We start from the raw sequence: 24,060 nt of genomic DNA, 5'->3' as shown, positions 1-24,060 counted from the left end.
GTGCACACAAACCTAGTGCAGTAGGAACTTCCTGGGGTCTATGAGGTGACCCTAGTGAGGGCTCCTAGTCATGGAGGATATGGAGCTGAACTGGTCATCTTTTGTAGCCAGGCAAGGCCCCCAGTGATGGGACTGGGTGGCATTCTGTTGAGTTTTCAGCTGAGGGTGTTTCATGGAGATTCTAAAGAATGTAGGTTGATCCTAGGACAGCCAGGCTGATGCTAGGGCAGAAGGTCACTATGTGAAAACTAGCAGCGGGGCCCCATTTCCGAGGACAGCATCCACACAGCTCACTGAATGCAGAGGTGGAGCTGGTGCCCGCACGAAGCCTTCACCCCTACATCCTCGTCCCTTTGGAATGGGATAGTACTCTGCATCATATAGAAGAGGAAACCTGGCCAACAACTCAGACACAAAATCCTTGGCCTGCAAGATGTGCTTGGGCGATGGTGCTGTAGAAGTTGTGGGAGTAGCCAAACAATGTCTAGTCTGACTTGAGGCCCAGGCCATGAGAGGAAGCCGATGCCCTACACTGCCCGGATGGCCAGGAACTGGAGACTGGAAGCCCAGAGACCTAGGGTAGAACAACAACAGCAACAACAAACCAAGCAAATGATTTCTAATGATATTCTGCTATGAGAGTAGATTGGTACCTGGTCCAGTCATCATCAGAGAGGCTTCCTCTGGCATGGGGAGACTAAACAGGACATCTCCATTGGGCCCCTCCCCATGGATATTGGGGAACTCCATAGAAGAGAGGGTGAAAAGACTGTAGGAGTCAAGGGGATGGAGGGCACCAGGAGAGCACAGCCCACCGAATCTACTAAGCAGGGCTCACATGGGTTCAGAGACTGAAGCAGCCAGCACGGGGCCTGCGTGGGTATATGTTATATATGGCTGATCGCTCGGTGTTTTTGTGGGACTCCAAACAGTGAGAATGGTTGTATCTCTGACCCTTTCCTACTCTTAAGACTCGTTTCTTCCTATTGGGCTGCCTTGTCCAGCCTTGATAGGAGGGCTTTTGTACTGTATCTTGTTTTGTCCTGTTTGGCTGTTGTCTCTTGTGGGCCTGTTCTTTTCTGAAAAGGAAACAGAAAGGGAGTGGATCTGGGGGAGATGGAAGGCGGAGGGGAACTGGGAGAAGTGGAGAGAGAGGAAACTAGACAGGATGTATCGTATGAGAGAAGAATCTATTTTCAATAAAAATTATTTAATTAAAAAAAAAAAAAAAAAAAAAAAAGAAGTCGCCATCTGCAAGTCTCAGAGAAGAGGCCTCAGAAGGAATGGAACCTGCTGACTAAGCCTTTCATCTTAGACCGGACCTCCCAGAACTGAGAGAAAATAAATGTCTATCATCTAAGCCACCCGGTCTGTGTGCTGTGTTACGGCAGCCAAGGCACACTCACTTATGTAGAAAGATAGCAACTGGAGGACAAGGCCCGGGGCATCGGAGCAATCACTGCTCTGTCATTCAGACTTCTCAACAGGCCCAATGTCTCCTGCCTAAAAAGCTGGAGAGAAAACAGACCCCAGAAGCACAAGGGAACATTACCAAAGTTCAACTTGGTAAGTTTGTCAAAGAATTAACAACCCATGTACTTTTACATTATATTCCTTAAAGTGCAAAGTATGTATTCAACAGGTATTAATGCTGGTATATTAAAATGTATAGGGATGTCACTGTTCTACTGTCATAACAAAACCCTGGAAGTAAACTGTCAATAAATATTAAGAGGGATAAGTATACATAATAGAATATACACATATTTTAACCCTAAACACTGCATAAAAAGGTAGGTATAAACAAAATTTATAACCTAATATGGAAACATTTTCAAATTATATTAATAAATTAATACATATATAAATATATACATAACCTATGAACTTTTTTTTTTTGAGACAGGGTTTCTTTGTGTAGCCCTGGCTGTCCTGAAACTAACTCTGTAGACCAGGCTGGCCTCTCTGTAGACCAGACCTGCCTGCCTCTGCCTCCTGTGTGCTGGGATTAAAGGCGCGCACCACTGCGCCTGGCTAACATGAACTTTTATGTAACGTGCCCCATTCAGAAGGAAATGCAACAGGTAAAATCCTTGCCTTCTTTACATGGGAGGGTGGCGAAGACGCAGAGGCCATCAGTGGTGTGAAGAAGAGCTGTGCAGCAGGGCAAAGGGCCTGGGTTTGTGAAGGGCTCCAGGTAATCTGAGGGAGTCAGACGGTTTCATAAGGAAGAGTGGCTAATGCTTCACCTTTCTGCCTCTAGTGATGGTCGGTTGCTAAAGTGAAGTTCACTCAGCCTGCTATGCCAAGAGCAGCCTTTAGAGGGCGATGTGGGAGCAGGGAGACATATTAGACACCCTGGGCCAAAGGACAGCACACTCACATGCTGCCACAGGAGGCTGAGGAGAAAGTTTCTAGCTGCTTTTTAAGCCTTGAGCTAACAGAATTAGCTATCTGTGGACAAGAGAGAAAGAATGGTGGGAATTCAAACTTGCCCCAAGGTATCTTGCTTTTCATTTGAATGTTGCAATCCAGGGACAAGGAAGCCTGGGAAGACAGAAGTCTCCGCAGGTAAGAAGCCAGGAGCTGCCACTCAAAACAAGGTTCACAGAACTCAGGCAGAGCTCCAGCACAAGTGACCTAGCTCCTTGTTAATAGTGCTCCTGAAGAAGGAAGATAATTGATAGAGCAAAGAGGCTACTCAAGGTGCCACCCACAACACCCCCTGGGGCAAGGCTCAGGGAGTTTGAGAGCCCTTCCAGGGCAAAGAGAAGAGGAAAAGCCTGCAGGCTGGAGACTCCTGGCACTGGAGGCCAGCAGCACCAAGTGAAGCCCTGTCTCTCACACAGGTTCTTTCATGTTGTTTTAAGGACTCCAAAGTGCCTCAAGGCCGTGGAGAGGCCCTAAGCAGGCTCTTGGCCTTTATGTACACATGCCCTAATGACAGGCAGGCACAAGGTCCCAAGCCTCTGAAAGAACAGTCAGTCAACTATCTGGGCTTCAGAGACAGAGGTGGTTTTGAATGCTGTCTCTGCCTCTAACTTGCAAATTAGTGTGTACACACACACACACACACACACACACACACACACACACACACACACAAAGAAAGGGAGGGAGGGAGGGAGGGAGGCGAGGAACAGAGAATTTAAGAATTACCAGCTTGGGCTTGAGAGATGGCTCAGTGGTTAAGAACATTGCCTGCTCTTCCAAAGGACCCAGGTTCCATTCCCAGCACCCACATGGCAGCTAACAACTGTCTGTAACTCCAAGATCTGACACCTTCACACCAATGCACATAAATTAAGACTAAAAAAAGAATTACCAGCTTATCAAGATTAAAGGAGAGAACACAGGACTGGCATAGAACATGAGCCCAGAAAAGCAAAGTTCACTCTGCCTCTCACTCTGTCTTCCTCTCTTCTCTGAGTTCATCTTTCTAGTCACTTGCTGAGCTGCAGCCTACACTGGCCTCAGAAGTGTATGATCTTGGCTATAACCTGACCTCTCCAGGCCAGACAACTTCTTTCGTCCTTTCCTGCAGGTTCAGGAGTTTAAGCTCCCCCACTGTGCTCCTTCTTTCTACCCTTTCAATGGCCTCAATGCTTCTTTGGCTTATTCTTTCTCAACCCTTTGGAAGCTGTTCTCCTTCCAGGCTTCCGTGTGGAGGACTCGGCAGTTCTGGACACACCCCTTTCCTCACGTCCACTGTCTAACTGGTCCAGGCCTCCTGATTTGCTTTCCTGTGCTGGCAGGCTTCCCTGCTCCTCCACCAGCTGGTGCCTGAGCACTCACAACAATGTACAGGGCTTGACTTGGCTAAAGCCGCTCCCATCTCCTCCAACCGTCCTCACCTTTGAATTAAAATACACCTTTTAGAAAACATACATATACAGGAAATATATAAAATCTAAGGCATGCTGTTTTCTTTTCTGAGATAACGTTTTGCTGAGGAGCCCCGGCTAGCCTTGAACTTCCCTTCCCATCTCAGCCTCCCAAGTGCTGGCATTACAAGTATGGACACTATGGCCGGCCCCATTTTCTTTTTGGTAGCATTTTTATGAAATATCTTTTAAAATCTCTTTCAACTCTATGTTTCAGGTGGTTCTGTCCTAAGTGAGCCCCCCAAAAGTCTAGATGGTAATTGTAATAGGCTGAGAGGCAGCTCTCTAATCTCTAAACAGCCCACTTTCTCTCATGAGTACACGGGAAAGCAGGCCAATCAACTATTGACACCTCCTGTCATAACAGACAGTGACCATGATGGCTTACATCTCACACACACACACACACACACACACACACACACACACACACACACACACACACACACACAATCTGACCGACAGCATTTTGGATACTAAAGGACAGTAACCCACAAGCTACCTCCCAAGAGGGACCTTGTAGTGACCCCTGAGAACCACACCACAGGAACAAGCATCGCATGCCTATATGTCCAGCACATGACTCATCCTCAGCAGAGAGCTGGGTGAATGGGCTGGACCTGTTGTTAGGGCAGAAAATCTAGGCCACGTCTGCTCACCACAGTCTGCAGTCATCTATGGGGGACTTGAGGGCCCAAGCTGAAGTCAACGGGCACAGCGATCTGAATTAAACTCATTTCTCTTGGCCCTTTTCTGGGGCAGAGATGGCAAAGAAAAGTATCAGATGCCACCTTTGATCACTTTCCCAAAAATTAAAGCAACAACCTGCTCAGGGCCTAACCCTGCTTTATGTAACAAGGCATACTATTTCTTGGTCATTAGCCACCCGTCCACCCACTCGTCCATCTACTCATCTGTCCAGTTATCCACCCACTCACCCATTCAGCTGGCACTGGCCTCTCTAGAATTATGCTGTCTCCTTTTCACTTAAAATACCCGAGACACAGAAATTCATCGAACCTCACACTTAAGATGTGCACATTTCACATTAGTAAATAATCCCTTAATAATTATAAACACACAAACACAAAACCATGCCATGCCTTTCCCTAGTATCTGGAGTAAAGGGCAAGTTCCTTCTCTAGCCAAGGTCCCTCACGGCAGGATCTTGCTCACTCTCTGACCCAGCTCCCACGCCCTCCAGCTGCACAGGCCTCGTCTCTGCACTAAACACCCACATTCCATCTTCCTGTCAGCAGCACTCTTCTCCAGATGAACAAGTGGCTGGCTTCGTCTTAGCCTGTCCCGGTTCTCAGGTCACCTCCTTGGAAGCCTCTCCAGAACAGTCTCATCTGCAGGTATGCAACATGCCCATGCATCAACCTATCCACTGCACTCAGAAATTCTCATGGTTTTTCTTTCTTATTTCCTTTGGTACTGGAGACTGAACCCAGGCCATGTGTGTGCTAGGCAAGTGCCCCACCACTAACCTACATCCACAGCCCTTTGTATTTATATTTTGGCTGAGACAAAGTCGAAGCTTCAAGCTGGCCTAGGACTTGCTTTGTAGCCCGAGCAGGCGCTGAAATCATGATCTTCCTGTTTCAGCCTCATTAGTTGGGACTACTGGCTTGAGACAACAGACCTGGCTTCTGTGTTTTCAGGGCAATTTGTCTTGTTTTCAATAGCTTGTCAGCTCTGTAGGGTCCAAAGCTTCTGTTCAAGTCAACCCTATTCACCAATGGCACTTAGAGAGAGCCTGGCTCACATCAGGTAGCTGAATAACATTTACCGAACAAGAGAATTTACTTAGAGTCTCACTTATGCTCCATCTCTTGAGGATTGTGTGAGTACTTATTTTGATTTCAATAAGTTCCATGAATTTTCATGACAGGTTCTTTCAGTTTAGCTTCAGAGACTAAAACTGCTTTGGTCTTAAATGAAGGAGCAGCCAGCAAGAATGCCAGAGGACAACTACCCCCAGGGCAAGGCAGAAGGCACTGGCCCACAGGTCTTGATTATGGTGTCTGGCCTTAGAAGCCAAAAGCCAAAGGACTAGGTTTTTAACCAGAAGTGACTTAACTTTTTCTTGTTTTTGTTTTTGGAGACAGAGTCTTGCTATGTTAGCCTTGTCTTCCCTGGACTTGCTTTGTAGACCAGGCTGGCCTCGAACTCACAGCGATCCGCCTGCCTCTGCCTCCCGAGTGCTGAGCTGGGATTAAACACGTGCACCACAACGCCTGGCTGACTTAACTTTTTCTTAATCAGATAAGATTCTAAGGTAGCCAGATTTAGACCTGTTGTACACATGTTCAGCCAAGGGCTAAGAGATAAATGATGGCCTCTCAGAAAAGCTAAACTAGTAAAAATGCTTACTTTTCTGAACACAGTCCTTGAAGCCACAGCTTCCCCTGGGAGGGGGACAGCAGTGCCTACTGCTAACGCTAATGATCCAAGTAGGAGCGAATCCCGGCATTATCTGCACAGCACCTCACAAGGGATTCTGTTTGATAGACAGAAAGAACAGCTGGTAAATACACAACAAGTCTTGATGCTGATTTTGAAAATGCAAACTATTCCTTTTCATCAAAATTAACAAAGATTAATAGGTGTGGTAAAAATTGCAAAATAGATATTGCTGGTGAAAAAATAAATAATAACGGTGGAGAAGAGGGTTTGTGATCCTGGTACACAGAAAAACTCAGGCCAAAGGAGGTACCTCTCTGGTGGCAGGGTGGCCTCAGTGACCGGAAGTTTCTTGTACCAGAAATGTTATATGTGCCTCCAATGCTGCTTTGGGACCTGGAAAGGGAGATAGAGTGATGAGGTCTTCAGGATGCAGTCTGACCTAAGAATCAGGAGCTGGAGACTTGTGAGTACATCCTAAGGGGGCTGGAGTGCTGTGTAACTCTGCGCTGAATACTGACAAAACTCTAAGTAGGAACACGCTGCCCTGGAAAGACTCTCTCCCAGTTAACCAGTGCGCTTAGGGAGACTCATGAAGACACGATGCATCTTCTCAGTGTCACCTCTGTATTGCTATCCTCCATGTCCTGGACAAAAAACAAAACAAAACAAACAAACAAACAAAAATGCAGAAATTTCATTTTATCTCATAGGAGTGAGCGTGTGTGTGTGTGTGTGTGTGTGTGTGCAGGTGTGTGTGTGCAGGTGTGTGTGTGCAGGTGTGTGTGTTTTATCAACATCCAGATCTCATGAAAAGCTAGGAGGTACTCTGGAAATACTGGTTATTGCTTTCATTTGGAAACAAACCATGACATAAGGAGATGTGATTGTGTGTCAAACTGACAAGGGGTGGACTTACATTTTTGGTTGTGAGCCTAGCCTTTAAAGGCTGAGCCATCTCTCCAGCCCAACAAGGGTAGACTTGTAATGGCTGTTCTTGGCTGTCAACTTGACTGCTTCTGGAATTAACTTATACCCAAATGTCTGGACATATACCTAGGAGGGATTTTTTTCTTAATTAAATCATTTGAGTTGGCAGACCCATTTCTAACCTATATCTTCAAGGTGGGAAGATCTACCTTTAATCCAGACCTTTAACCCGGCCACATCTCCTGCTGGCAGCCTATATAAAGGACATGGGAGAAGGAAGCTTTTGCTCTTTGCCTGCTTGCTCTTGGTTCACTAGAACATCTATTCCTTCCCTGGCATTAGAGTCTACTTCCTCAGCATTCTGGTGTATACTCAAGACATCCAGCCTCAGGGACTGAGCAACTATTAGATTCTTAGACCTTCTGGTTAGTGGACTAGGTGAACCACAGCCTATAAGCTATTCTAATAAGTCCCCACACCCTAGAAGTTCCTCTAGAGATCCCCAACTAATGCAGAGTTTGGTACCAGGAGTGGTTCCAGAGCAACAGAAGAATAAGGATGAATTTTGTAAGTATCTGGAACAGGCTTCCCTATTTGCCAACACCTACAGCTACTGAACCCTCTCCATGTACCGAAGCCTCTCTTGGGAGTGCGGAGAGTGCTGAAAACCCATGGTGAGAACTACTGTGCACACCTGAGGAGACAAATGCATTTGATTATCCTGACTCACCTCTTGTGAGAGGCAGTGGATTCGGTGAGTCTGTATATAAGTTTTGGCAACTTGTGGAAAATAAAAGAAAATGATGATGCTGGCCAGTTGTTCCTAGCATCTCTGGATAAATTGACAATGGAAGAGAATGAGCTACATGATTAAACTAACCAGCTTTTAGAATCTCAGAATATGGTGAAGAACAATAGCAGGGTGGTAAAACTGGCCGGCTCCAGATGCACATCGGCAGTCTAAAGGGTTCCGAGTGTGCGCTGGAAGAGAGCTGTCTTTCCAGTGGCCACAAAGCTGAAGTTGAAATAAAACCAAAGCCGTAATTACAAGGTTGGCTGAATTACAGCAAAAAATAAAGCCTCATCCTTAGAGAGTTGTTGTCAGTTAAACTAAGGGCATTAATTGGCAGAGAATAGGATCCTGTAATTAGGGATGGGGATGTGAGGGAGGGCCCTATTACAGCTGAGAACTTTAAATCCTCAGATGGCCAGGGGTTTATCTCACCTGAGTAAGTAGTCTCTCCACCCTCAGCAGAAGATGTGCTCCCTTCCCTAACCCTGAAATATTGCCTTTTCTGCCTTTGAAAGAAAAAAATTAATCTGTTATTCTCTCCTAAACCAGCAGCAACTTTCTCTGAAGTCAAGGCCAGGCTGATAATACTGATGTCCCTCTGGGTCCAGCAATGGTGACCTCTGGATCTATAACCAGACATAAGGCTAAACAGACTCCCAGAGGAGAGGTAGAAGGTGTGGTCCACAAGGAGATGTGCCATGCTACCACAGAGCTTAATGAGTCTGCTAATTCATTCAAGCAGAAGTCTGGGGAGTATGTATGGGAATGGATTTTAAGGGTGTGAGATAATGGTGGAAGGAATACAAAACTGGATCAGGCTGAGTTAACTGATATGGGCCCTCTGAATGGAGATTCTAGGTTTAATATGGAAATCTGCATGGGAAAACAAAAAACAATAAAAGTTGTCAAAAGTTTGTTTGACTGGTTGGCTGAAGTATTTGACAAAAGATGGCCTACTGAAAAAGGAATTGGAGATATCTGATATCCATTGGCTTAGTGTTGATGAAGGGAGTTTAAAGCTCAGGGAAGCTGCAATTCTAGAGTAGATATGCTGGGTAAAACCTAATTCTCCACCCTGGAATGGCCCAGAACACATGCTCGTCACTAATTGTGTAATATGCAAAATAACGAGAGGGGCACTAAACACATTTGAAGAGCTCTGTTGTCATCCTTTTTCCTGTGCCAGATATTAGGGCTGGAAGTGCTACTGTTCCGTTAGATGAATTAAAGGCTACAGGTTTAGCTGAGCCCTGAAGTAGCAGGGACCAGGTGGACTTCCAAAGGCAAAGTGATCACAGGTATTGTAATGGGCAACATAGAAAAGCAATGTCCACAGTGGCCTGACAAATGGTAGGCAGAACAGGCAAGCTGAATTTTATGGTGGCATGACTTGCATGGACCTTTTACTGGGTAATCAATATGGTGTTTCCAGGTATGAAATAGATAGACACCTACTGCAATTTTTGTTTCATCTGTTTAAGTGGAAAAAATTCTCAAACAAATCAAAGGAAGGCTACACTGGACCATGGCAAACAGTAATCTTGGACCACGAGCCAATTTCCACAGTTAAGCCAGTTTGAATGACGGGAGAAAGCCAGGGTTCCCTGAGGAAGGACCTTGATACAGTACCTAAGACTTTTATTGTCCTTCCTCAGAGACCTAAGGCCTGTACAAGGGTAACAGTACAGTGGGGAAAAGGAAACTTTCTGGTAGCTATTGGATACTGGTTCAAAAATGACGCTGATGTCAAAAGACCCCAATAAACACTGTGGCCCTATAGTTAAAGAAGCGGTTTATGAAAGTCAGGTGATTAATGGAGTTTTGGCTGAAGTCTGACTCACAGTAGGTCCTCTGGGTCCCTGAACTCATCCTGCAGTTATTTCCCCAGACCCATTATATACAACTGGGATAGATATACTTAGAAGTTGGCAGCATTCTTACATTGCTTCCTTGACCTGTGGAGTGAGGGCTAGTATGGTTGGAAAGGTTAAATAGAAGCCTTTGGAGTTGTCTCTGCCAGGGAAAACTGTGAATCAAAAAAAGCATTGTATACCTGGAGGAACTGCAGAAATTAGGCCACTATCAAGGACTTGAGAGATGCAAGGGTGGTGATTCCCACATCTCCCTTTAACTCTATCTGGCCAGTACAGAAGACAGATGGATCATGGAGAATGACAGTTGACTACTGAAAACTCAGTCAAGTACTGACTATAATTGCAGTTGCTGTACCACATGTGCTGTCTTTACTTGAGCAAATTAACTCATCTCCCGGTACATGGTATGCAGTTATTGATCTAGCAAATGCCTTTTCTCAGTACCTGTCCATAAAAACCTCCAGAAGCAATTTGCTTTCAATTGCTAAGACCAGCAGTATACCTCTCCAGTTTGACCTCAAGGGTATATTAACTCTCCATCCCTATCATAACTTGGTTCAAAGGGATCTTAATCCTTTGTCTCTTCCACAAAATATCACATGGACTCACTACATTGATGGCATTATCCTGACTGGACCAAGTGAGCAGGAGGTAGCAACCACTTTGGACTCGTTGGTAGCATATATGTGCATCAGAGGATGGGAAATAAATCCAACCAAAATTCAAGGGCTTTCTATACAGTGAAGTTCTTAGGAGTGCAGTGATATAGGGCAGAGACCTTCCTTCTAAGGTGAAGGATAAGTTACTCCACCTGGCCCCACACCACCACCAAGAGAGAACACAATGCTTAGCGGGCCTATTTGGATTCTGGAGACAGCACAGTCCTCACTTAGGTGTATTACTCATATGCTAAGTTACCTGGAAAGCTGCTAACTCTATGTGGGGCCTGGGACAGAAGAAGGCTCTTCACCAGGTCCAGGATGCTCTACCGCTTGGACCATATGATCCAGCAGACCTGATGGTACTTGAGGTGTCAGAGGCAGATAGGGATGTTGCTGGGGCCTTTGGCAGACCCCAATAGGTGAATCACAGAAGAAACCTTCAGGATTTTAGAATGAGGTTCTACCATTGTCTGCAGACAACTATTCTCCTTATGAGAGAAAGCGCTTGGCCTACTATTGGGCCTTAATGGAAACTGAACATTTGACAATGGGCCACCAAGTTCCCATGTGACCCGAGCTGCTCATCATGTATCTAACCCACAGTCATAAAGTAGGACACGCACAGCAGCAATCTATTATCAAATGGAAGTGGTATATACGTGATCTGGCACAAGCAGGTCCTAAAGGCACAAGCAAGTTACATGAAGAAGTTGCCCAAATGCCTATGGTTTCTAGTCCTGTTCCACTGTTATCTGCTGCCAAGCATCCATCTACAGCCTCACGGTGTGTTCCCTGTGATCGGCTGACTGAGGAAGAGAAGATTAGGATATGGTTAACTGATGGTTCTGCACATTATGCAGGCACCATCCAGAAGTGGACAGCAGCATCAGCATCAGCATCACAACCCGTTGCTGGGACAATCTGGAAAGACATTAGTGAAGAGAAATTCTTCATAGTAGGCAGAACTTTGGGCAGTTCACATGGCCATGCATTTTGTTTGGAAGAAGAAATGGCCAGATAGGCTATTGTACACAGATTCATGGGCTGTAGCCAATGGATTTGCTGAATGGTCAGGGACCGAAAAAAGCATGATTGGGAAACTGATGAGAAAGACATGTGCGGAAGAAGTATGTGGATAGATCTCTCCAAATGGGCAAAGGATGTGAAGATACTTGTGCCACATGCAGATGCTCACCAAACGGTGACTTCAGCGGAGGAGTTGTTCAGTAATCAAATAGACATGATGACCCGTTCTGTGGACAGTCTGTCCTTTAGTCAGCCAGCCCTGCCACTGCCCAGTGACTCAAGAACAAAGTGGCTATGTTGGCAGAGATGGGGGTTATGCATGGACTGCCAATCACCAAGACTGACCCAGCTACAGCTGCTGCTTAGTGCCAGATCTGTCAACAAAAGACACCAACACTGAGCTCCAGATATGGCACCATTCCCCAGGATGGCTAGCCAGTGACCTAAAGGCAAAGATGTGACACTAGATCACTTCCTCTGTGGAAAGGACAATGCCTTGCCCTTTCAGGAGTAGCTTTTTATTCTGCTGATGGATTTGCCTTCCCTGAACTTAATGCTTCTGCAGAACTGCCATGCAGGGATTACAGAATGCCTTTTCCACCATCATGGTAGTCCACACAGCATTGTTTCTGACTAAGGAACTCATTTCACTGGCAGAGAAGTGCAGCAGTGGGCTCATGGTCATGGAGTCCACTGGTCTCACCATGTCCCCCACTATCCTGAAGCAGCTGGCCTGATAGAAAGATGGAATGGCCTTTTGAAGACACACTTACAGTATCAATCAGGTGGCAGCAGCCTACAGGGTTTGGGCAGGGTTCTCCAGAAGGTGGTATATACTTTGATTTAGTATCCAATATATGGAATGTTTTGTTTTTGTTTCCCCAGAGAATCCACAGGTCCAGGAATCAAGGACGAAAAAGGGAATTGTTCCACTATCTCCCCTAGTAACCCACCAAGAAAATGTTTGCTTCCTGTTCCCATCACTTAAGTTCTGCTGGCCTAGTTTTGGTTTCAGAGCAGGACATGTTTCTGTCAGGAGCCACAACAAACATCCCATTGAACTGGAAGCTCAGACTTGCCCCTGGACACTTTGGGCTTCTGATGGCCTTAAGCCAACAGGCTAAGAAAAGAGTAAGAGTGTTAGGAGGGGTGACTGGTCCAGATTATCAGGGGAAAATTGGATTGCCTCTCCATAATCTTATCAGAAAGGTTATGCAGGAGATCCTTTAGGGCGTCTCTCTGTGCTACCGTGTCCTGTGATTAAAGTGAATGGTAAACTACAACAGCCTAATCCAGGCAGGATGACAAAGGGCACAGAACTGTTGAGAATGAAGGTTCTTTCAGAAGGCAGAGAAAATACAGAATGGGTAGCAGAGGAAAGTAGTTATAAATACCAGCTAAGGTCATATAACCAGCTGCAGAAACAAGGGTTATAATTGGCATAAGTGTTTCTGTCATGTTGTGTTAAGAATGTGTTTCTGCAGATATCTGTGTTTTGTTTCCTCGATTTCTCTATCACATACTGTCATTAACTAAGAGAATATCATTGGTTGCCATATTTAAGTTGAGATGCTCAAAGAATGTCCCTCAAGGGACATTGCCACCTATTCTAAATTTATAATGTATTTGTGGTTGTATGAGGGACAATGGTATCATGTTAGGCATAATTATGACCTGGTTAAATATATAATGTGTCTGCAATTGAACATGGGATAGTTATAGCATGTTAGATGTACTTATGACCTAGTGTTTTCATTTGTAAATTAATCATGTCATAAGGGATATGATTATGTGTCAAGTTGACAAGGCATGGACTTAGGATGGCTATTTTTGGTTATCAACTTGACTACATCTGGAATTAACTAAAACCCAAATGGCTAGGTACACCTGTGAGGGATTTCTTTTTTTCTTAATTAAATTATTTGAAATGGGAAGACCTACTACTGAACTGGGTCTTTTGAGGTGGGAAGATCTCAGCTCAATCTGGGCCACACCTTCTGGCATTAGAGATGTACACTGAAGACCAGCTGAGACACCCAGCTTTATGGACGGAACAACTACTGGATTCTTGGACTTTCCACTAGTAGACAGCCATTGTTGGGCTAGCTGGGCCACAGCCTGTAAGCCATTCTAGTAAGTTTACTACATGTATTCATTCTGTAAGTTCTGTTTCTCTAAAGAACCCCGACTAACACAATTCATTATCATGCAATGGAGTATAATTATTAAAAAGGTGGAGTCCATAAACTTGAAATGGGTGTTTTTGGTGGTATATAAAATATAACTCAATAAAGCTGCTTAGGAAGACCAGGCTGGGGTGCAGTTCAGTAATAGTGTGCTTGCCTATCCTCAGCACAGCTAAAACCAAAAAGGAAGTAAGACCATCTACTGTGAAACAGAAAAATTCCCTAAGTAATGGTAAAAAGCAAGTCACTAAAAGAGTAAATATGTAAGGCACACTTATTTTTACTTTACAAAAGAAATAAGGGTAAAGCAAATGTGGTGACTCGTGGATTTGTGGTCCTATTCCAGCACTTAGATTTAGGCTGAGGATCAGCCACGAGTTTGAGGCCAGTGTGAATTCCAGGCCATGATGGGCTACAGTCTTGGTTTTTATTTTTTAAGCAAACCAGATCCCATCCCCTGCCCCCAAAATACAACCCAATATGCACAAATTTAGAGGTACACACAATAAAATTGTAGGCATGGTTAGGCTCGAAGCATGGCATGATGGTTAACATCTTACTTTCATCGTGTTCTGGCTGTCTGCAGTAAACACATTACTTTGGTGGTAAGTAAGTAAGAAAAGGCTACAGGGGCTGGTAAGGTGGCTCAGTCAGTAAAGCGCCTGAAAGGCCCAGCACCCATTAGAAACAACAGGCTGGGCACAGTAGTTTCTGTAATCAGCGTTGGGGAGGCAAAGACAAAAGATCCCTGGAACACACCGTCAGCCTGAGTGGGGAGCTCCACATTCAGTAAGAGACCCTGTCTCAAAAATAAGGTAGAGAACAGTTGAAGAAAGCACTTTATGTTGACCTCTGGCCTCTCTACACACATAAAACCACATGCTGCACACAAGAATGCACATGTGCGCACACCTGTAACACCACATACATAACATAGACACATGCACGCACATGTGCATGCGCACACGCACAAAGAAAAAGATGAGCCCTTTGGTCGTAAGAGTCTTCCTTTTAAAATTATAAATTACAGTTTAGGTAATTACATTAGGTGTCCAACAGGTAGAACTCACTGACTATGGGAACAGGTTCCTTGAGCTGGTGTGGAGTCCCACCAAAGGGGACCTAGGTTACTGCAACAGTTTTACCATTGTAGGCACAAGTTCCCTATGCCCCATCTGCCAGGCCAGAACTCCATTCTTCTTCTTCTTTTCTTTCTTTGTTTTTGTTTTTTGTTTTTCGAGACAGGGTTTCTTTGTGTAGCTTTGCCTGTCCTGGACTCATTTTGTAGACCAGGCTGGCCGCGAACTCACAGAGATCCGTCTGCCTCTGCCTCCCAAGTGCTGGGGTTAAAGGCGTGCGCCACCACGCCTGGGCAGAATGCCATTCTTATGCTACACTAACAGACACGAGATAAAATAAAATGTCTGTTGTATGCTTCTACTTTTTAAAAGTTCATTTTTTATGTGTATGTATGTGTGCTTTGTGAGTTATGTGCACCATATACCTGCAGAGGCCTGAAGAGGACACTGGATTCCCTGGAATTAGAGTTAACAGGCAGTTATAAGCTGTACCATATGGGTGATGAGACTGAACCTGAGTCTTCTGCAAGAGCAGCAAGTGCTTTTAACCACCAAGCGACTCTCCTGTCCACTTCAACTTTTTTTAATTAAAAGATTTCCCATTTTTACCGCTTTTAAATATTAGCCGGCCAACAATCAACCCGGTTGTGTTGAAAGAGACACCTCTGATTATTAAAGGTCCTCTTCCTGCTAAAAGACTAACCTTCAAACAACCTTATAACTTATCAAACTTAGAAAGTGCATGATGCTGCGGTCTGTGTTCTCAGAGGTGACCATGTACCCCCTATCCAACACCACCATAAAGCTGATCCTTACCTTTCTAGGCAGCACTTCCTGAGGCAGAGGAGGAGACTGCCACTGGCCCTGCCACACAGTTGATGACCTGCAAGTCACAAGCTTCCATCCCTGTAACCAAGGCTTTGGTATGATTCTGGCTGTTCAGAGAGTCCAAACACGGTAGAAAACAGAAGCTACACTAGGCACAGAGAAGGGGTTTGTGATGTTTTCACTATGTGAATCTTGAAGGAAAATGTGAGGGTCTTGGGACTGAACACCAGACCAAAGGGCTCGATGTAAAGTTGGTCGACTCTACAGCATCTCATGAAGAGGAAAGAGTGCAGTGTGCTCCACTCATAAAGTTGATTGTTTTTCCTCTTAACATTTGCAGGTCTATATGTTCAATGACAGTTTTTGGCAATTGTGAAGGAGGCTCATTCAGAGGGTCTTTGTCCTCCATAGCCCTGGTGAGCAGAGCATGTTCCTATGAACAGTTGGCCCATTTGGGAGAATAGTCTGATGGTGAGGATAGAGGGTAAGGAGAGGTTCATCCCAATATGGTCCCCAGAAACACCTCACTGTATCTTTAAGGACAAATAGACTTAGCTGCTATCTAGACTCAATGTGTATTCAGCTGAGTTTCTTTGAGGATTCCTGAGGGAGCCTGACCAGATAAGGTATTGTCAAATCAGTGAGACTGATGGCCCCCAGCAAGCCTCCAGTTATACTAGCTCAGTCATCCTTCACTCACCCTAGGAGGTGGATGGAATCATCAGTTTTAGAGAATAAACTGGTGTTCAGAGGAATTAAAGAGAGCCTACAGATGGTAACTGGTGACATTGGAACCAGGACACTGCCAACCTTTACTGGCCAGGAACCAGTATCAAGAATGAGTCTGGCCTCTAGGTACTAAGAAAGCTTGTGAAACTCAGGCCTCTATATGTAATAATCTGGATTACAAAAGTCAAAAAGAGCTTCGAAGAGAAAGCCACCCTAAGAAGGTAAATTGAAGGCCAGCAAGATGGCTCAGCAGGTAAAGGCACTTCCTGTACAAGCCTGGTTCTGAATTCAAGCCCAAACCTATGAAAAGGCAGGCGAGAACTGACTCCACAAAGTTGTCCTCTGGCCTCCACATGCCCCCCAAGTGCCACAGTCTTTTAAAAAAGGTAAATCTAAATGGCAAAACAATTCCAGAAGGCCATTTAGTCCTGATGGTGGAGAGGGTACCTTTATAAGAATGAATCAAAGTTTTATGATGTACAGTTAGAAGTCAACTCAAATCTTAGTGTAGGTTAGCAGCTTCTGCAATCACCCTGAGTAGTTCAGGCTTTTGGGCAACTGCACACTTGCTCTGCCAGTGGGAGCGGGACAAAGGCAACGGCTCATGTTTCCCAAGAGCACGCAACATTCCTCCATCATCACTACAGGCTCCTGGCACTTCCCCACTGGTGGCTTCTTAAGCTCTACTTGTGGGCTGCTGAGGCCAAGGGCACAATGTCAGTTAGGAAAGTTGGTTTACAGTGGGAAGAGTTCCTTCCTCAAGCCACAGTATACAACAAGGACACACTAGGACAAACATAGGAACACATGCGCTATAGTGAGGGCGCAGAAAACAGCAGTCAGAGTAGGTAGTGGAGGGAGAAAAGTGGAGGCTGGGACTGCTGGGAAGCTGAAGTGGGCCACTCAATCCCTCCAGCTCCATGTGTACATGGAGACTTGGGCTAAGTGGTACATAGTCTCCTAGTTCTACTGAGCGGTGGTAGCTTGGGAACTAACCTAACTCCCCAGGACCAGGTATGGGGGAAAGCAGTCACCAAAGTGGGGTGCAGTGGGCTAACACTCACTCGGCACTACTATATTAAGTACCTCATGCAGCACAACTCTCATAAAAGCCTGTCAAGACTGGTAATCAGCACTATCAACTTGAAGATAAGAATCTCAGAAGGATAAGGTTATCTGGTAAAAAGCCACACAGTACTAGGCAACTACCACTGTGCAGCAAGGTGTGGTGGTTAGGAGAGGCCAGGGCCCAATTTAGGAAGTGTGATGTCAGGGCTTACAACCAGCCTCGGCTGAACCACACTGATGTCAAGTGTTTATCTGCCCAAGTTGCCCAAGAGCCTCCCCAAATGTATTTCTATCCTAGTAACATCACACAGAAACACGGCACTTCTTTTTCCAAAGAAAAGACAACAGAAACTGGCTTGTTTTGAAGCTGTGCAGAAGTCAGAGGTTTGTCTATGGAGAACTAGCTCTGCAGAGTCTCAGAGGGCAACATGATGGTCTCAACAGATGAGAGGCATGGAGACACTGCCTTTAGAAAGTACTGGTGGGAAAAACAATGTTAAAATAAAAGGTGGCACTGGGGGTATAACTTAATGCCAGAGCATTTGTGTGCATGCACAAGACCCCATTCAATAGCAGCACCACAAAACAACAAAATTTAAAGCTGTTGATTATTGTGGCACACACTGGTAGGCAAATGCTCAAGAGGATAAGGCAGGAGGATTACAAGTTCAAGGCCAGCCTGCTATGCCTTTTCTTTTTGGAGGCTCAAGATAGAGAACCATTGGCAGAATGTTCAGGTAGCATGCTCAAAGCCCTGGGTATCCCCCAGCACTGGGTGTGGTGGTGCACGCACATAAACCCAGCACTCAGGTTAGAGGTAAGACTGTAAACTCAAGGTCATCTTAGACTGTACTACAAGAGACCCTGTCTCAAAACAAAAAACAAACAACAACAACAAAAACACTACAAAAACAAAAAAGGAATGTGTGAGACTGTTAATAACATGGCAATGATCAGTTTTCAGAGAAACACCCTCTGCTGTGCAAATGAGGGATGCTACAAGAACATACTTTGGCCTGGTGAGGGTACTATATATTTACCCAGATGATCCTCCAAAAAACACTCCCCAATCCCTTTACCTCTAGGAACAAGATATTCTTTACAACCTTACTCATAGAAACAAATTAATAGGTAGCCTTAGAAGAATGATTAAAAGAATATCAGTTGACACTGGAGGGACACAGTTGCATTCTCTTTTCGAACAACACAAATTGTATAGTCAGGCAAAATCTGAGCAAAACAAAGGCAGAGTTGGGAATCAAGTGATAAGAGTCAGGAGAGCAGACAGCAGCCAAGAAGTCTGCTCACAATAACCACAGCCCAGGAGTGCTACACGTGAGAGATCAGCCTCCAGTGAGCTGCACAGGCAGGCAGCCTGCTTGGGTCATCAGTGGGGATCTTATCCAGAGTGGTCTGATGCTGTGGGTGCCTCCAGCTTCTCATCTATTCCCACTTTTTCTTCACTGACAAAGAACAGGTGGACGGGGAGAGCAGAAGTGATCTGTGATAAGTGTACCAGCATGGAGGAAACTTGCCATAAACAAAGGCCCTTAGCAGAGGGAGGTTGTAGAGGAAAAGCAGGTTACAGTCATGAGGACTGCTGAGCTGAGGGCTCATTTGGTCACGCGTAGATCCCTTACATTGGGGAAATGCCCTCTGTGTAGGCGATGATTATGAGAGGCACCAAGTGGAGTGGCCCCCAATAACTAAGGCTGAATAGTAGACTGCTTAGTGGAAGATAAAGTTTATAAGAGAAAAAAGAAGGCTGCAAACGTCAGCTACATGGAGTGAGGGGGAAGTCACGTCAACATTTAGAGATCTGGAGAGAAACTTGCCTGATGATGATTTTCAGACTGATTCCTAATTATGTCTTCCCTTGGCTTCTGGCTCCCACCTTCCTAAAAGTCTAGAATGGAACTAAGCCAATTCTAGAGAGCCAACATATCCTGGTTCTGGTATATCTCCTCTAAAACTGGTCTGCTTACACAACTTGCCATTGGAAAAAGGCTGCACACAGCCCACAAGGTCCCCGGAGACAAAGGAGAGATAGGGCTCTCCAACCCGGCAAGGTCCTGGTCAGCAGTAACCTTTGGCCTCGTTCTCTAACCAAGCGATCTGCAAGGTCCTTGGCTGAGCTCTCACACCTGATACCATGAGAAAGGATCCAAATGTGGCAAGTGTAAGAACAGAGCCAAAGAAAGCAGAATTAAAACACACCGTCAAGAACTAACTCAGCTCTCTGTTATCAAGAATCATAAGGGGCATGGCTGGAAAGATGGCTTAGCAGTTAAGGGCACTTGTTGGTTTTGGAAAGGACCAGTGTACCAGGGTTTGGTTTCCAGCACTTGTATCATGGCTCACAACTAACATAACTCCAATTCCAGGGGATCAAATACATTTTTTCTGAGCTCTGTGGGAATCAGGCATGCAGGTGGCGCATAGACATACATGCAGGCAAACCCCTCTCCCCCACGTATTTTTCAAAAAATCAAAAGGGCCTGGGGAACTGCTCAATCACTAGAGTGCCTGTTGTGCAAGCTTGGGGACTTGAGTTGGGATCTTCAGTACTCAGTGTAAAGATCTGGCACCTTTATGTGTGGTTGTAGCTCAGCTCTGTGGAGTAGAGACAGGTGGATCCCTGAAGTGCACTGGCTTGCCAGCCAGCCCATCTGAATTGATGAGCTCCGAGTTGAGTGAGATACCTTACCACAAAAGACGATGTGGAGAGTGACTGAGGAAGATACCCAAAGTCACTCTCTGGCCTTTACACGAGCGCACATGTACACACACACACACATGAACACACACTAAAACCATTAGGAGAATAACAACTGTGTCATCACATTCTAAAGAAGAGCTGTTAGTTGAACAAAGACCTACTAAGGCATCTCTTTTACAGCAGAGAACAAAGCCAAACTCTGCACTGCGTATACACTAGGACTTTAGTACTTGAGAGGGCTCCTCCGGGCCACAACCGGGATACAAGTGGGTAAAAAGTCACCAGTGCGCAGACTCCTTTTCAAGCACTGGCGCCGTGTGACTCCCAAATGTAATGCTGTTTGGAAGCTGACTGCAAATGATGAGACGGAGCCCATGCGGGAGCATACCCAAGCTAAAAGGCAAGCTGCAGTTCTGTTAATAACCCACTCTCAGATGCCACACATGATCACAGACAATACTGTTTACAGACACGGACATGACAACGGTAGACACTGCACAGGCTATGAAGACCAGGGATGGGGATCGTGGGGTCCAGCACAGCGATGGCGTCTAGGTTCTCCACACTGATGCCTCAGGACATTTTTACTAAACATGAATGGATGCAACTTTGTGGGATAGGATGCTGCTATTTTGCTTTCAATTTGGTCTAAGCTGACACTGTCATACTCTCTGCTTAAGCATTTGGCTAATGGCCCTCTAAGACAGGAAAACCAACCAGACAACCAAAACAAAACCAAAAGAAGAAGAGGAGGAGGAGGAGGAAAGTGTCACTGTATCATAGTGTTTTCATCCTTCTTAAAGGAGAGTCCTCCCATTCTACTTCACAATCAAAATAGTGGTTTGGACTAAAACTGATTTCTGACTTACCTCTACAGAAGCAGAGGAAAGTCTGCTATGGAACTGGGTGTGAGGCGTAATGGCAGAGCTTGCCGAGCACAGGCAAAACCCTGGGGTTGAGTCTCAGCACTGAGGGAAAAAAAGACAGTGGGGGTGGGATTCTGCTAAAAGGGGTGGCTTGAACCCACTGGTGCTATAAAAGGTTACTCAGAAGTGCTTAAGACCTGTCACTTACAGTACTACACAGCATGACAGGACAGAAGGAGAAAGGACAGGAAGCAGGAGGCACTGAGAGCATATGATTCCTAGGTAGTTTGCAGGAGTCTAAAACTATAGTTTTTTATGTTACTGTGTTTAATGTTAAGAAACTGAAGAGATGCACATGGCGGCATATGACCTGTTATCCCAGCATTTGGAAGGATGAGGTATTTAGGCATTTAAGGTATTTAAGGTCAGTTTCTGCAACATAGCAAGCTGGAAGCCAGTCCCTTAAAGGCAGGCACGGGGCAAGACAGGCACACAACTCCTTCCTAGGGTATACATAACCTCCTAACATCACATTGAACTTTGAGACTGTAACTAAAAAATGTAACTGATAAAAGGTCCAGCCAGGGGCTAAGATGGAATCAAAAGGCTAAACCACTTGCTTTGGGTAAAGAGCGACCAAAGTTCCTTTATCTATTTTTTAATCAAAGATGTATTTATTTATTTGTTATTTAATGTAGTATGTTTGTATGTGTGCATGTAACATTCTTTTCTGTCCTTTACAGTTTTTTTTTTTTTTTCTATCACTATTTTTCGCAATTTGATTTCACTGTTAGCACAGTGTGATTTTGTGTTTCTTCTGCCTGGAGTTGGATCTGTGACTTTATAGTTTCCATCAGCTCTGGAGAACATTCAGCCATTATTTAATTTTTCAAATAATTTTTTTCTGCCCTTTCTTTTTCATTTCTTCTGGAAATCCAATCCTACATCATGCTTTTTGATATAGTCATAGCTTTGTTTAGTCTGTCTTCTCTCTGTGCTTCAGTTTATAAAGTCCCATTGTTATGTTTTCACATTCAGTATCATCCTGTGCAGTCTAATTCTGTTACGCTTGTCCACTGAATTTTTTTGGAAAATTTATTTTCCATTCCAAAAATTCCATGTGGTTCTCTTTAAAATTATTCCCCTGCACTCCTTATTATGATGTAATTTTTCTTTTGGTTCTCTTTAAAAATATTCCCCTGCACTCCTTATTATGATGTAATTTTTCTTTTCTTTTGAATTACATTTCTTTATGTGTGTGCGCCTGCCACAGTGCACATGGAGAGGCCACAGAACAACTGGTAGTAGTGGGGCCTCTTCTTCTACCACATGGTAGAAGTCCCAGGAGTCAAACTTAAGTCATCAGGCTTCGTGATCTGATTTTTCCTTATAACCTGTGGTAGGGAGCAGGAAGATGGCTCAAATTGTAAAGCACTTGCTGGGCAAGGATGAAGACCTGAGCTCAGACTCCCAGCACCTACACAAATGCCTGCTGTGGCAGCATGCATCTGTAACCACGCACTAGGGGAGCAGAGGAGACAGGCAGACTCTGGAGTTCCAGGTTCAGTGAGAGACCCCGTCTCAAATAATACAGGAGAGAGTAATTGAGGAAGACAAATGACGTCAGCCTTGGACCCTCACATGAGTGATGTATACGCATGGATCTAACCAGGTCTTCAGGCTTGCCAAGCACACTTTTACCCACTTGCTTTCTATTTATATTGCCTGGATTTTCAAATATCCCATTGCATTTAGTCCCACACCTACCACCATTAGACAACCATTCTCTTATCTGTTGTCACAGTAGATTAGAGAGTTCCCCTTCTCTAAGATTTCTTCTAGTGGAGACATACTATATTCTTCTTATTTGCCTGCTTCTGCTCAGCATTTTCATCCATAAGCCATGTTGCTGCATCAGTGGCTCATTCTTTATGGTTGCCAACATTTATTTCATTGTCAAGACACACCATGGTAAAAAAGGAGAAAAAAGAAGACAGAAAAGAAGAAGAAGAAAAGAAGGAAAAAGAAGAAGAGGAGGAGGAAGAGGAAGGAAGGAAGGAAGAAGAAGAAGAAGAAAGAGGAGGAGGAGTAGAAGTAGCAGAAGTAGATGATGAATCTGCTGCCACCGGGCCTGGTGTGTGGGTGAATAATGGTATCTCATCATTTTTTTCCCACAATCCATAGAGGCTTTTTATTTATGATTTACATCTCTAGAAAAATAATCCCAGGATTTTCCCTCCTATATGTTTTCATCTTGCTTCTTCATGGCCCATGATGCCAGCTGAAGTAGTCAGTACAATGAAGCCAAACTGACAGGATGGAAGCAGATTGCTCAGACAGTTTTCTAGGTCCCTGAGTTGCACATCACATCTAGGGCTGATCACTCCACACTTGTTCAGCCTGCCTGTGAGGTTCCCAACGATTCCCCAGCTCTGTGGTCATCAATGATCCCAATTTCACCGATGTAGCCATGCTTCATCATGATAGTTAGGAACCAGATGACGACTTTGGAGCATGGTCTGCTGAGGACCCAGCGTTTGCCTCTCTTCTCAGCATTGTTGATGCTCTTGAGAGCATCTGCCAGAACATTCATGCGCACCATGGTGACACACACACACACAGTGTGGAATGATTAAGTTAGGCTAATTATGCATCCAGTGTGTCCCTTATATTTTCTAATAAGACATTTAAATTCCCCTTTTGATTATTTTAAAAATACAGATATACTCCTTTTCTGAAATGTTTGAAACCAGTATTCCTGATATATAATTTTTTATATTTCAAGCACTCCTAGTGAAAATCTGAAACTTTGTTTTTTGATAGTGGTGTGTGTGTGTGTGTGTGTGTGTGTGTGTGTGTGTGCGCGCGCGTGCGTGCGTGCGTGCGTGCACGCGTGCAAGCCACAGTGTGTATGAAGAGGTCAGAGCACAACTTTGTGGGTTCTGTTCTTTCCTCCCATTTTTATGTGTTCTGGGGACTGAACTCAGGTCCTCATGCTGATATAAGCATT

General features: G+C 44.8%; 1 protein-coding gene and 1 pseudogene across 2 annotated transcripts in view; both read right to left on the bottom strand.

The window, feature by feature from the left end:
- The window catches only part of Stimate (STIM activating enhancer), a 51,907-nt gene that overhangs the window by 16,203 nt on the left and 11,644 nt on the right, over positions 1 to 24,060 (bottom strand). The window contains exon 1 of one of the 2 annotated variants that reach the window (XM_051140935.1): positions 6,261 to 6,684. The exons of the other annotated variant lie outside the window; for it this stretch is intronic. Coding sequence (XP_050996892.1) covers positions 6,261 to 6,360 — 100 coding nt within the window. The 5' untranslated portion in view covers positions 6,361 to 6,684. Of the gene's footprint in view, positions 1 to 6,260; positions 6,685 to 24,060 lie in introns of those variants that run through there. 2 annotated transcript variants of the gene reach the window in all.
- LOC127184599 (40S ribosomal protein S15a-like) lies at positions 23,181 to 23,653 on the bottom strand (annotated as a pseudogene).

The sequence above is a fragment of the Acomys russatus genome, chromosome 3 (assembly GCF_903995435.1).
Source record: "Acomys russatus chromosome 3, mAcoRus1.1, whole genome shotgun sequence".
NCBI lineage: Eukaryota > Metazoa > Chordata > Mammalia > Rodentia > Muridae > Acomys > Acomys russatus.
Note: the sequence above shows the minus strand (reverse complement) of the source record. Positions and strands in the feature narration are given on the sequence as shown.